We start from the raw sequence: 12,605 nt of genomic DNA, 5'->3' as shown, positions 1-12,605 counted from the left end.
GAAGAAATAGAAAATATAAACAGACCAATCACAAGCACTGAAATTGAAACTGTGATTAAAAATCTTCCAACAAACAAAAGCCCAGGACCAGATGGCTTCACAGGCAAATTCTATCAAACATTTAGAGAAGAACTAACACCTATCCTTATCAAACTCTTCCAAAATACAGCAGAGGGAGGAACACTCCCAAACTCATTCTATGAGGCCACCATCACCCCGATACCAAAACCAGACAAAGATGTCACAAAGAAAGAAAACTACAGGCCAATACCACTGATGAACACGGATGCAAAAATCCTCAACAAAATACTAGCAAACAGAATCCAACAGCACATTAAGGGATCATGCACCATGATTAAGTGGGGTTTATCCCAGGAATGCAAGGATTCTTCAACATACGCAAATCAATCAACGTGATACACCATATTAACAAACTGAAGGATAAAAACCATATGATCATCTCAATAGATGCAGAAAAAGCTTTCGACAAAATTCAACATCCATTTATGATAAAAACCTCCAAAAAGTAGGCATAGAGGGAACTTACCTCAACATAATAAAGGCCATATATGACAAACCCATGGCCAACATCATTCTCAATGGTGAAAAACTGAAACCATTTCCTCTAAGATAAGGAACAAGACATGGTTGTCCATTCTCACCACTATTATACAACATAGTTTTCAAAGTTTTAGCCACAGCAATGAGAGAAGAAAAAGAAATAAAAGAATACAAATCAGAAAAGAAGTAAAATTGTCACTGTTTGCAGATGACATGATACTATACTTAGAGAATCCTAAAGATGCTACCAGAAAACTACTAGAGCTAATCAATGAATTTCGTAAAGTAGCAGGATACAAAATTAATGCACAGAAATCTCTTGCATTCCTATACACTAATGATGAAAAGTCTGAAAGAGAAATTAAGGAAACACTCCCATTTACCACTACAACAAAAAGAATAAAATACCTAGGAATAAACCTACCTAAGGAGACAAAAGACCTGTATGCAGAAAACTATAAGACAATGATGAAAGAAATTAAAGATGTTACAAACAGATGGAGAGATATACTATGTTCTTGGATTGGAAGAATCAACACTGTGAAAATGACTATATGGCCCAAAGCAATCTAGAGATTCAATGCAATCCCTATCAAACTACCAATGGCATTTTTCACAGAACTAGAACAATAAATTTCACAATTTGTATGGAAACACAAAAGACCCCAAATAGCCAAAGCAATCTTGAGAAAGAAAAATGGAGTTGGAGGAATCAGGCTCCCTGACTTCAGACTACATTACAAAGCTACAGGAATCAAGACAGTACGGTACTGGCTCAAAAACAGAAATACAGATCAATGGAACAGGATAGAAAGCCCAGAAATAAACCCACTCACACATGGTCACCTTATCTTTGATAAAGGAGGCAAGAATATACAATGGAGAAAAGACAGCCTCTTCAATAAGTGGTGCTGGGAAAACTGGACAGGGACATGTAAAAGTTTGAGATTAGATCATTCCCTAACACCATACACAAAAATAAGCTCAAAATGGATTAAAGACCTAAATGTAAGGCCAGAAACTATCAAACTCTTAGAGGAAAACATAGGTAGAACACTCTATGACATAAATCACAGCAAGATCCTTTTGGACCCACCTCCTAGAGAAATGGAAATAAAAACAAAGATAAACAAATGGGACCTAATGAAACTTCAAAGCTTTTGCACAGCAAAGGAAACCATAAACAAGACCAAAAGACAACCCTCAGAATAGGAGAAAATATTTGCAAATGAAGCAACTGACAAAGGATTAATCTCCAAAATTTATAAACAGCTCATGCAGCTCAATAGCAAAAAAACAAACAACCCAATCCAAAAATGGGCAGAAGACTTAAATAGGCATTTCTCCAAAGAAGATATACAGACTGCCAACAAACACATGAAAGAATGCTCAACATCATTACTCATTAGAGAAATGCAAATCAAAACTACAATGAGATATCATCTCACACCAGTCAGAATGGCCATCATCAAGAAATCTAGAAACAATAAATGCTGGAAAGGGTGTGGAGAAAAGGGAACACTCTTGCACTGCTGGTGGGAATGTGAATTGGTACAGCCACTATGGAGAACGGTATGGAGGTTCCTTAAAAAACTACAAATAGAACTACCATATGACCCAGCAATCCCACTACTGGGCATATACCCTGAGAAAACCATAATTCAAAAAGAGTCATGTACCAAAATGTTCATAGCAGCCCTATTTACAATAACCCGGAGATGGAAACAACCTAAGTGTCCATCATCGGATGAATGGATAAAGAAGATGTGGCACATATATACAATGGAATGTTACTCAGCCATAAAAAGAAACGAAATTGAGTTATCTGCAGTGAGGTGGATGGACCTAGAGTCTGTCATACAGAGTGAAGTAAGTCAGAAAGAAAAACAAATACCATATGCTAACACATATATATGGAATCTAAAAAGAAAAGGTTCTAAAGAACCTAGGGGCTGGACAGGAGTAAAGACGCAGACGTAGAGAATGGACTTGAGGACATGGGGACAGGGAAGGGTAAGCTGGGACAAAGTGAGAGAGTGGCATGGACATATATACACTACTAAATGTAAAATATATAGCTAGTGGGAAGCAGCCACAAGGCACAGGGAGATCAGCTTGGTGCTTTGTGACCACCTAGAGGGGTGGGATAGGGAGGGTGAGAGGGAGATGCTAGAGGGAAGAGATATGGGGATATATGTATATGTATATTTTATTCACTTTATTATACAGCAGAAACTAACACACAATTGTAAAGCAATTATGCTCCAATAAAGATGTTAAAAAAAAAACAACTAAATCAGAAGCTATCAAGAGCAAGAGGAACTTTATTAAATAAGTAAATTTATTAAATGCTAAAAAAAAAGAAGCCTCATACTGATCTCTTGCCCCTTCCACCCTGTGAAGGTACAATGAGAAGTCTGCGAGCCAGAAGAGAGCCCTCAGCTGACCATGCCGGCACTCTGATCTCAGACTCTCAATCTCCAGAACTGTGAGCAATAAATTTCTGCTGTTCATAAGCCATCGTGTGTGTGCTATTTTGCTATAGCAGCCTGAACAGACTAAGACAGTAGGAAGGGGTTTTCCAGGATGACGAAGCAGCTCTATTAAAGCAAGAGGCCAGGACTTCCCTGGTGGCGCAGTGGTTAAGAATCCGCCTGCCAATGCAAGTGACACGGGTTCGAGCCCTGGTCCAGCAGGATGCCACACGCCATGGAGCAACTGAGCCCGCGCGCCACAAGTACTGAGCCTGCGCTCTGGAGCCTACAAGCCGCAACTACTGGGCCCACGTGCCACAAGTACTGAAGCCCACCCACCTAGAGACCATGCTCCGCAACAAGAGAGGCCACTGGGGTGAGAAGACAGTGCAACGCAAGGAAGAGTAGCCCCTGCTCGCCGCAACTAGAGGAAGCCCGTGCGCAGCAACGAAGAGCCAATGCAGCCAAAAAAAAAAAGCAAGGGGCCATGACACAGTGAGGTGATTCCTGGGTGGAAATGGAGGAGAAATCTGAGCCTGGTGGGGAAGAGCTGACACAGGTGAGGCTGCCCAGCCTCTGGGCAGAGAGAGTCTTGCAGGTGATGTAAAGAAGTCTGTACTTTCCTATAAGGGAAGAGGAGTCCCAAAAGGTGTCAAATGGGAGTAGTGGCAAGGTAACTTTCCAATTATAGAAAGATCATTTTGGTGGATGGATTTGAATGGGGTAAGACATGAGGTTGGAAAGCCTGCAGATGTCGACGCTATAAATTACTATTTTACAAAGCAGAAACTTTTCTTAGTAGAAATCTTGAAAATGAACATTAAGCACCCAACTGAGCATGAGAAGGTTATTAGACTGTTTTGCAAACAATGCCTTGAGTCAGATGTACTGGTAAAAAGCAAAAGATTTGGCGCCAACTGCCTGGATTCAAACTACGGCTCTACCACTTCCTGGCTAGGGGACCCCGTATAAGTTACTAAATCTCTCTGAGGCTCAGTTTCCACATCCATTACATGGAGGAAGTAGTACCTACTTCACAGGGGTGTAATGAGAATTAAAGTGAATGAGTATACAATCTAAGTACAATGACTGGCACATAATAAACACACAGAAACGTTAGCTGCTGTTATTACTGGCATCATCATTATTAAGCAAGATATGCTTGCTCTTCGGTTATGGGAAAACGGTTATAGAAGGTTCTAGGAATTCCTCTGGATTTGTCTTCAATGAAAATATTCTGGATACCTGTCCACTGATAGTCTTCAAAGCTCTCCATTTTACTAAGTGCTAACCTGTCCTTAACAACTTTTTTTAACACCTCCCCACACCCCGCAAAAAAAGATAAAATTTAACTTGAAATTAGCAGAAAAAGCAAGGAAAGCTGTAGTTAGGGCTCTCTGTGAAGCTGAGAAAAAGACTGCTGAGTTCCTGAAGCAATGGCAAGGACCGACAAAAATATCACAAATTGCCAACTGTGATTCTGAGGATCCAGTATGTTTTCTATTATCTCAACATAGCAGTCTTTCCTAATTAGTGTAAACTTAAATTTTAATAAGAAAAAGGTTTATTGGTTTAAAATAAGCAAAGAAACATATTGGCACTCTTCCTTAAACTTCTATTCACTCTTGATTCTAAAGAGAAAACCACAGCTGTGGGACGTGAGCTACCAAAGAGGGCCATCTAGTGTAAAACGGTAGACTCTGATTTATTATTTTGAGGACTTTACTATAAGACCATGGGGTGAAAGTACAACATATTATTAAAAATGACAGTGATGTGCCACCCAGGTCTCTCATACCAACAGTGGTGGCCAGATGGCCTCCATTTCCCGTGATAACTAAAGAACTAGTTTATTTCTGGTAAATGCTCATATGTTCTTAAGTATTTAATATTAATTCAAGAGGAATTTCTTGTCCATACAAAAGCAGTTAACTTTAAGTGGTAATCAAACTGCTAATTTTAAACTAAATTTAAAATAATAGTATTCCGGATTTCCCATATAATGGTACATGGGACATAGGAGGAACATAACATTCAGTGAATAATATTCAACGAGTGAATGAATTAAAGGACCGTATTTTGTTGGGCTTAGAAATTCTGCTGAAAAATTATATCTAAACATAGTCAAATAACCATATTCTCCCTAAATCCAATATTTGTGTGTCACATAAACTATTTCCAGGGTTCACAGTTGCAGAGGTAAGATCCAATTCTATTGAAAGCAAAACATGTATAGAAATTGTAGAGATGCAAATGCTACCCGCTGGAGTGCAGGTCAGATACAAACAGCCAAATTATGACAGTGATGGAGAAATTCTCAAACAGGAGGCTGTGGAATCTACCCTCTCAAAGAGATCTGTTCGATAGCTTGTTTGATTTATGCTTAGTGCTGTCTGAAGGCAGCAGGGAAGGATTAGATCACTGGTTCTCAAATTTTATCTGTAATCTTTGCTTTCTCATTACCCCAAGTCATTCCTCTACAAACAAAAATTTCTGCAAGTTCATCTTGCTGGTGGACGCCTCCACTAGGCACAGTGCCTTGCACATTGTAGGCATGGACTAACAACTATCTTTAGCTCGGAAACTTATAGTAAAGGCTAAGAGAAAAGAATGAAATAGAGGTGAAAAAGATGCAAATGCTAAAAGTTGAAAGTGTGATAAGGGAGGCATTCTTGTCTAAATAAATGTTCTTTGAGACCCTCTCCTATTTACCCTGACTCCACTGAGTAGGTTCTACCCTCAAAAACCAAAACTTCAGTCTATGAAATAGAACCTCTTCCCAATACATCCCAATTCAAACTCCATCATGCCAGCACAATTATATAAGCCTGACATTCATTCCCAAACAGGCCTTCTTGAACACCCAACTTACAGAACACTATAGATTTCCCCCATCAGCATTCAAAACTTGAAAACCACGATTTCATGTGCTCAACCGTCCTTATTCTCTATGAAGCGAGTGTGCAAGGGAACAGCTCTGAGCCAACTAATGCCTCACCGTAGTTGTGTGTTCTTTAATGACAATAATGAATAATTAGCCATCCTCTCCCTGCCTTCTGCCCAGCCAAATGCAACTGCAGTAAGTAATCCTCCGCAAATTTTAAATTACTTTTAATCCTTAGACATTCATAGATAGTTTTCAGCTTCCTCCCTTACACATTAAAAAAACATGTTGTTTCCTTCCAATGTCACTTCCACTTCCCTCTCTGCGTGACTCAGCTGCCCACGAAACTCTCATTCTCCTGCTTATCAAATACGTATTGAGAGCCTACATATACCAGGCACTGCTGCACATACAGTGATGAATAAACACATGCTCTCATAGAACTCGCAGGCTAGTGGGGCAGGGAGACTCAAATGAGTGCCAGGAGGGAAAGAACACAGAAATTTGACTGGAAAGTTTCCCTTGCAGGCAGCAGTCATGCCGGAACTGACATCTAATGCAGAGTAGGAGATACCAGGCAGCTGAGAGTAAGGGCGGGAAGCAGAATGGTCTCCAGGTAGGACACGTACAAACCCAATGGCAGGAGAGAGCCTGGAGGAACACAAAGCAGGCCAGGTAAGAGGTGCAGAGTGATAAGACGAATACGTGACACAAGGCCGGGCAGGTGGGCAGGCTTGTTCATTTCACTCTCCAAAGAAAAAATGAAGAGTATTAGACTGGAATATGATGATTATTCACTCAGCACATATGCTGAGCACTGATATGCCAGGACTGTCCAAGGACCCAGGGAATCAGGAGTCAAGAAGATAGACAAAACCTCTGCCCTCACAGAGTTTACACTCTGATGAGAGAAGAGAGACGGTGAACAAGGAAAATATATAGTATGTGCTAAGTAGAAAAAGGAAGGAGAAAATGGAGGTAAGCTTCTAGACTGGGGATGAGGAAAAAAGGTTACTATCAAGCAGAGTGAATTAAAGAAGGCCTCACTGGTGATGACATTGGAACACAGATGTGGGATTTGGCCGCAAGCATGTAAAAGGCCCTGAGGCAAAGGCTTGCTTAGTGTCCTGCAGGAATCTCACAGAGGCTAACGTGAAGTGTCTAGGAGAAAAAGTCTAAGACGGCAGCAGGAAAGCAGGTCACACAGGGTCTTATAGGTAACAACATTGTCTTTTACCCTTGAGACGAGAAATCTTTATGTTTTGCACAAAGGAAGTTGTAATCCGACTTCTCTTTAAACACAGTCCCTCTAGATGATGGGCTGAACATAGGCTGAAGGGTGGGGAGGGATGGACCAGTTGGGAGGCTATGGCTGTAATTTAAGGTAAAGATAACTGTGGTGCAGACCAGGGTGATAACAGTGGAGCCGGTGAAAAGTAGTTATGTTTGGGACGAACTTTTAAGGTAAAATCAACAGGCTATGCTAATGGCTAGGAGATGTAGGATGAGAGAAAGAAGAGTTAAGGATAACTCCAAGGCTTTTAGCCTGAGCTAAGAACAGAACAATCCTTGCTGATATGGAGAACCCCAAGGTTTGGGAGTGAAAATCAGTTTTGTTTCGGCCATGTTAGGTTTGAGGTGCCTGACAGAAATCCAACCAGAGATCCAGTATATCTAGATATCCAAGTATATCTCTAAATATGGAGATATTTGAGTATGGAGTTAGGGGCAAGTAAGAACTGAAGACATAAAACAGAAAGTAACATACAGATGTATTCAGACTCATGGAGAGGAAGTCAACAGAAAACAGAAGAGGTCTGAGAAGGCTGGGGAGGTGAAGAGGAACAACCAAAGTGGACTGATGATGAATGGCTAGTGTGGTCAAAAAATATGTGTGGTGAAGACTCCACTGGTCGCAGAAGGTAACTTGGCCTGCATGGGAGCAAGAGCTGATTCAGGAAGGCTGGTGTAGGAAGCCATAACACTGTCCAACAGGCCCGAAACCTGAGACAATGTCCCCCATGAGAGAGCACAAAAATGCCCACAAGAATGGCAAAGACCAGCTTTTCCAATAGTAACACACATCTCATGGGAAATCTGAGCCTGCTGCATTGCCTACTGCTTTGTGTAAGCACAACCTTAAGATTCCTATCCTTTGCAATTTAGTAAATGCCACCTCTTCTAACCCGGTCTCTCTGTCAATCCTATTCCCGTAACACTGTGACAGCTATGCAGAAACGACTGCAGTGGTCCAGGTGACAGAGGTCGGTAGAGAGGATCTGGGTGATGAAGACATAACACTGTCCAGCAGTAATGTTGTCAAAACTTGCGAATGGACTAGAATATAGGGAAGGGAAGCAGAGGGAGGAATCAAAGATGACTCCTAAGTTTCTGACTTGCAACACTGGATGGGTGATGTTGCCATTCAATTACTCAAGGAATACTGGTAGAGGACCCAGGTGGGAGAAGACTTCAAGTTCAGTCTTGAACGTGTGGAGATGAGGAGAAGGCAGCTGGCACTGGAGCTCAGAAAAGAAACAGGATTGAAGAAGTCCATTTAAAAGTCTGCCTACAGAGTGAAACTAATGCTATACTTGGAAAAGACTGCTTATAAGAGACTTATAAGAGACTCTAGTAAGAAGAAGAAATGCCTAGGAGTAAGCCTTGTACATCCTGGAATATTCATCAGCTCTACAGAATAGGATGAGCCTGCAAAGGAGGCTAAGAAAGAGTAGCTCAAGAGGTGAGAGGAAAACCAGGAACGTGCAGCATCATAGAAGCCAATGGGAGACAGTGGCTCAAGAAGGAGGGGGGGAGCAACCACATCAAAGAGACATTAATGAGAGTCAGTATCTTTTAAATATGTATTTCACTGATGACAGATCATCTTTGTCAGCAGATCTCTTGGTCCTACTGATTTCTACAGAAGTTTTCTGTGAATACAGTTCATAAAACCATCACATCAGAATTCTGTTCTTTGTTAACATCTTTCTAAGAAGCAATCCAAAAATTCTTTAACTTTAAGACAGCAAGGCTGATAAACACATTTTGGATAAAATTAGTTACAGCACTGAAGTCATTCTGGAAAGAACACAAAACTGGAGTCTCTAGCATAGTCCTGCTTTTACCTTTATCCAGACCTTGGGCAGGGCTCATGCCTTTCTGAGTTCTGGTTTCATTGTCTGTTCAGTGTTGGGGGTCAGGGGCGGGATGTGCCGTGGCCAAGAAGAGAAGCAGTAAACTTGCTGATCCACACGTCCCTGCTCCACAAAATCCTGGAGTTCACAATTAATTTGTGGGAATATAGGGGTAAACGTGTGTATTTAAGTCACACATTTTCCTAATTTTGTGTGTGTGTGTGTGTGTGGTACGCGGGCCTCTCACTGTTGTGGCCTCTCCCATTGCGGAGCACAGGCTCCGGACACGCAGGCCCAGCGGCCATGGCTCACGGGCCCAGCTGCTCCGTGGCATGTGGGATCCTCCTGGACCGGGGCACGAACCCATGTCCCCTGCATCGGCAGGAGGACTCTCAACCACTGCGCCACCAGGGAAGCCCTAAGTCACACATTTTCAACAGTGGCCTCTTTATGGCCATAAGATGAACTACCACTTAAGCCATTTGGTTTAGTTTCGCCATTTCTCAGACCAACCAGATACTCTGACAGCTATGAAGTCTATTCCCTAATGGAAGATACTGAACGAGCATTTATTAATTCCTGAATGTAGAGCAAGATACTAGATACTAGTTTATTTCTGGTAAATGCTCATATGTTCTTAAGAATTTAATATTAATTCAAGAGGAATTTCTTGTCCATCCTCGATTTCCCATGTAATGGTACATGGGCATAGCAGGAACATAATATTCACTGAGTGAATGAATTAAAGGACCCTATTTTGTTGGGCTTAGAAATTCTGCTGAAAAATTACATCTAAACATAGTCAAATAACCATATTCTCCCTAAATCCAATATTTGTGTGTCACATAAACTATTTCCAGGGTTCACAGTTGCAGAGATAAGATCCAATTCTATTCAAAGCAAAACATGTAGGAATTGTAGAGATGCAAAGTATGAAAGACTTATTTGCCTCAAGCATAATGAAGAATGTCTGCACTCACAAAATGTCTTATAGTGAGTATTCTTTTTCTTTGCCCCATAAAATATTTGCTTTTCCAATGCCCAATTCTAGAGGGACTTCTCAAAGGTTATTCCTTGGGCTGGGAGAGATCATCATGACTGGCTTCCAGATATGTTTTGTTCTCTACTCTGGTTTTATTACTGATTAGTTTCACAGGGTAAAAACCATACCCAGCAAATAAAAAAGCTCAATAAAATTTTATAAAATGAAACAAAGGTGAGAGGAATGGGGACTATTTCACTTTGTTCATAAATCAAGGCTTGTCTCTCTAAGTCCCTTTCAACTCCACATGGCCCAGCCAAACTAGGCTTTTGATCTTCCATGCTGTGCCCTTGTTTCAGCAGTCCCAATGCGTGCAATGTCTTTGCATGGAAATTTCTTCCCATTAACTCCCAGTGGCCAAACCCTACTCATCCTTAAAGGCTCAAACATCATCATATCCATGAAGCCTTCTAGAAACTCCACAGCTAAAAGAAATCTTACTTTTCCTAAACAGCACAGTTTCCCTATGTCTCTTTATAATATTTAACATGGTACTCCCTGTATTTAGTTACAATTACTCACTTATACTTTTTATAGTGTACATGTATGCATATACACACCCCCCCCACACTATATCTATATACATGTGTATATAGATATAGAAAGAGAGAGAGAATTTGTAGGTATTTACTTATATTTTTAATTTCTCCTCATAGTTTTTAAACTTCTTATGGATAGACTAGGTGTCAACTAATATTTTCTCCCTCCATGAAGCCTAACTCAATGTCTTGCACTGAGTAGGCAGTCACTAAATGGAGTGTGAAATGAGCTCTTATCATATATTGTTTTGCACACAATTTACATAATGAAACAAAACCATATGATATGCTAAAGTCACCAGGAACTAAGTCAATTACATAAATATATATTTGGTTCTTCTAATCTTTGCTCTCTGTTATACAGCAATCTTATTGGAGGAAATGATTTAATACAAACTCACAGTTAAGTGTCCTTCATGATGATCTGGGAAATGAATGAATAAGTACTCCGTGGCTACCAGCTGCATTATGGAGTCACCGAGGAATTCCATCCTCTGATTGTGGCCTCTGGGAAAAAACATCAATGTAAAGAGATCAATAAGCATTTGTGGATTAAAAAAAAAAACACACAGAGAATTTTTTTCAAAAGGCATGATGTTAAAAAGCAATGTGAAAAAAAAGAAAAAAAGGCAATGTGTTCATCTTGCTTAAAGCACAAAACTAAATATAATTCCCTAAGGCCCCTCAACTGAGAAGAGATCTGAGTCAATACAGGTTCAGTTTCAAAGGAGAGTAAAGTACGTACTACTTAAGGATTGAACAACTGCTAAAATAAAGACTAGTAAATAGTGCCTGGCCAAAAGCTGGGGAGTATCAATTGAAAAATAAAGCACAGTTGAATCCTTGAACAGTGAGGGGGTTAGGGGCAACGACCCCCCCCATACAGTCAAAAATCCAGTTTAACTTTACAGTCAGACTTCTGTACCACGCTTCCGCATCTGCAGATTCAGCCAGTCAACCAACCGACCCTGTGTAGCACTGTAGCACGTACTTATTGAAAAAAATCCACATGTAAGTGGACCCATGCAGTTGAAACCCGTGTGATTCAAGGGTCAACTGTACAGCAGAGACAACAGTGTTGCACAATCTTCATAGAGACAAAACAAAGCAAAAAGGCCCAAGAATTTTCTTTGCTAAATCTTTATCTTTTTATTGAAAAATACACTCCATTATTCAAATCTGGACTCTAGGTTAAGGACTAAAAAAATATATGACAAGAATCCTTAATCTTTACAGTGTAAAGAGAACTGTGAATATCTGATTTGGGGGAAGGAAGCCAAAACTGAATAAAAAGCACCATGCAAAGAAACAATGTTTTGGTTATTTTATTATTTCATTAGCTCATGTTCAAATCACTCATCCAGAGCAGGGACTGGAGGACCACATTCAGCCTATGGCCTATTTTAGTAAAAAGGGACACAGCCATGTTCATTCATCTACATTTTTCCTGTGGCTGCTTTTGTTACTATGGCAGAGTTGAATCATCATGACAGATACCACATGGCCTGCCTATAAAGCCTAAAATATTTAGTATTTGTCCCTTCGTAGAAGAAGTTTTTACTTCCTTCACACTTCTCTTATACTTTACAAAGAAATAAGATGCATGACAATGAGACCAAAAATACTGGGTTAGAGCATATCCTCTGGTCCACACTGGTGTCTGGTTGCTCATCCATCTAACGATGTGACTTCCCTGAAAATATGTTTGAGACCCCAACCTTGAAAGGGCATGCAGCAAACGCTTGGGACTGCCTGTCTAAATGCCCACGTTAAAACTACATGAGTACTTCTAACTTACAGGGTCAGATGGTTAAATCCCACAGTTCTCAATGTGAATGCTCTTGCCAAAAGTCGAACATGGGTAAAAATTACTCCAATTGCATCTTCAAATTCAGTAAGTTTCTGTAGAACTGGAGAAGTCTCAATAAGTTGTCGATCAGTATTTGGCTCTTGAAGCTACAAGAAGAA

General features: G+C 40.5%; 1 protein-coding gene across 4 annotated transcripts in view; it reads right to left on the bottom strand.

Moving 5' to 3' along the window:
- Positions 1-12,605, bottom strand: part of DROSHA (drosha ribonuclease III) — a 125,783-nt gene that overhangs the window by 15,692 nt on the left and 97,486 nt on the right. For all 4 annotated transcript variants that reach the window (XM_082620682.1, XM_082620685.1, XM_082620683.1 and 1 more), the window contains 2 exons: positions 12,436-12,593; positions 11,039-11,144 (listed from right to left, as the gene is read on the bottom strand). In XM_082620682.1, coding sequence (XP_082476808.1) covers positions 11,039-11,144; positions 12,436-12,593 — 264 coding nt within the window. The remainder of the gene's footprint in view (positions 1-11,038; positions 11,145-12,435; positions 12,594-12,605) is intronic.

This window comes from Mesoplodon mirus (genome assembly GCF_964341445.2).
Source record: "Mesoplodon mirus genome assembly, chromosome: 5".
Classification (NCBI taxonomy): Eukaryota; Metazoa; Chordata; class Mammalia; order Artiodactyla; family Ziphiidae; genus Mesoplodon; species Mesoplodon mirus.
Note: the sequence above shows the minus strand (reverse complement) of the source record. Positions and strands in the feature narration are given on the sequence as shown.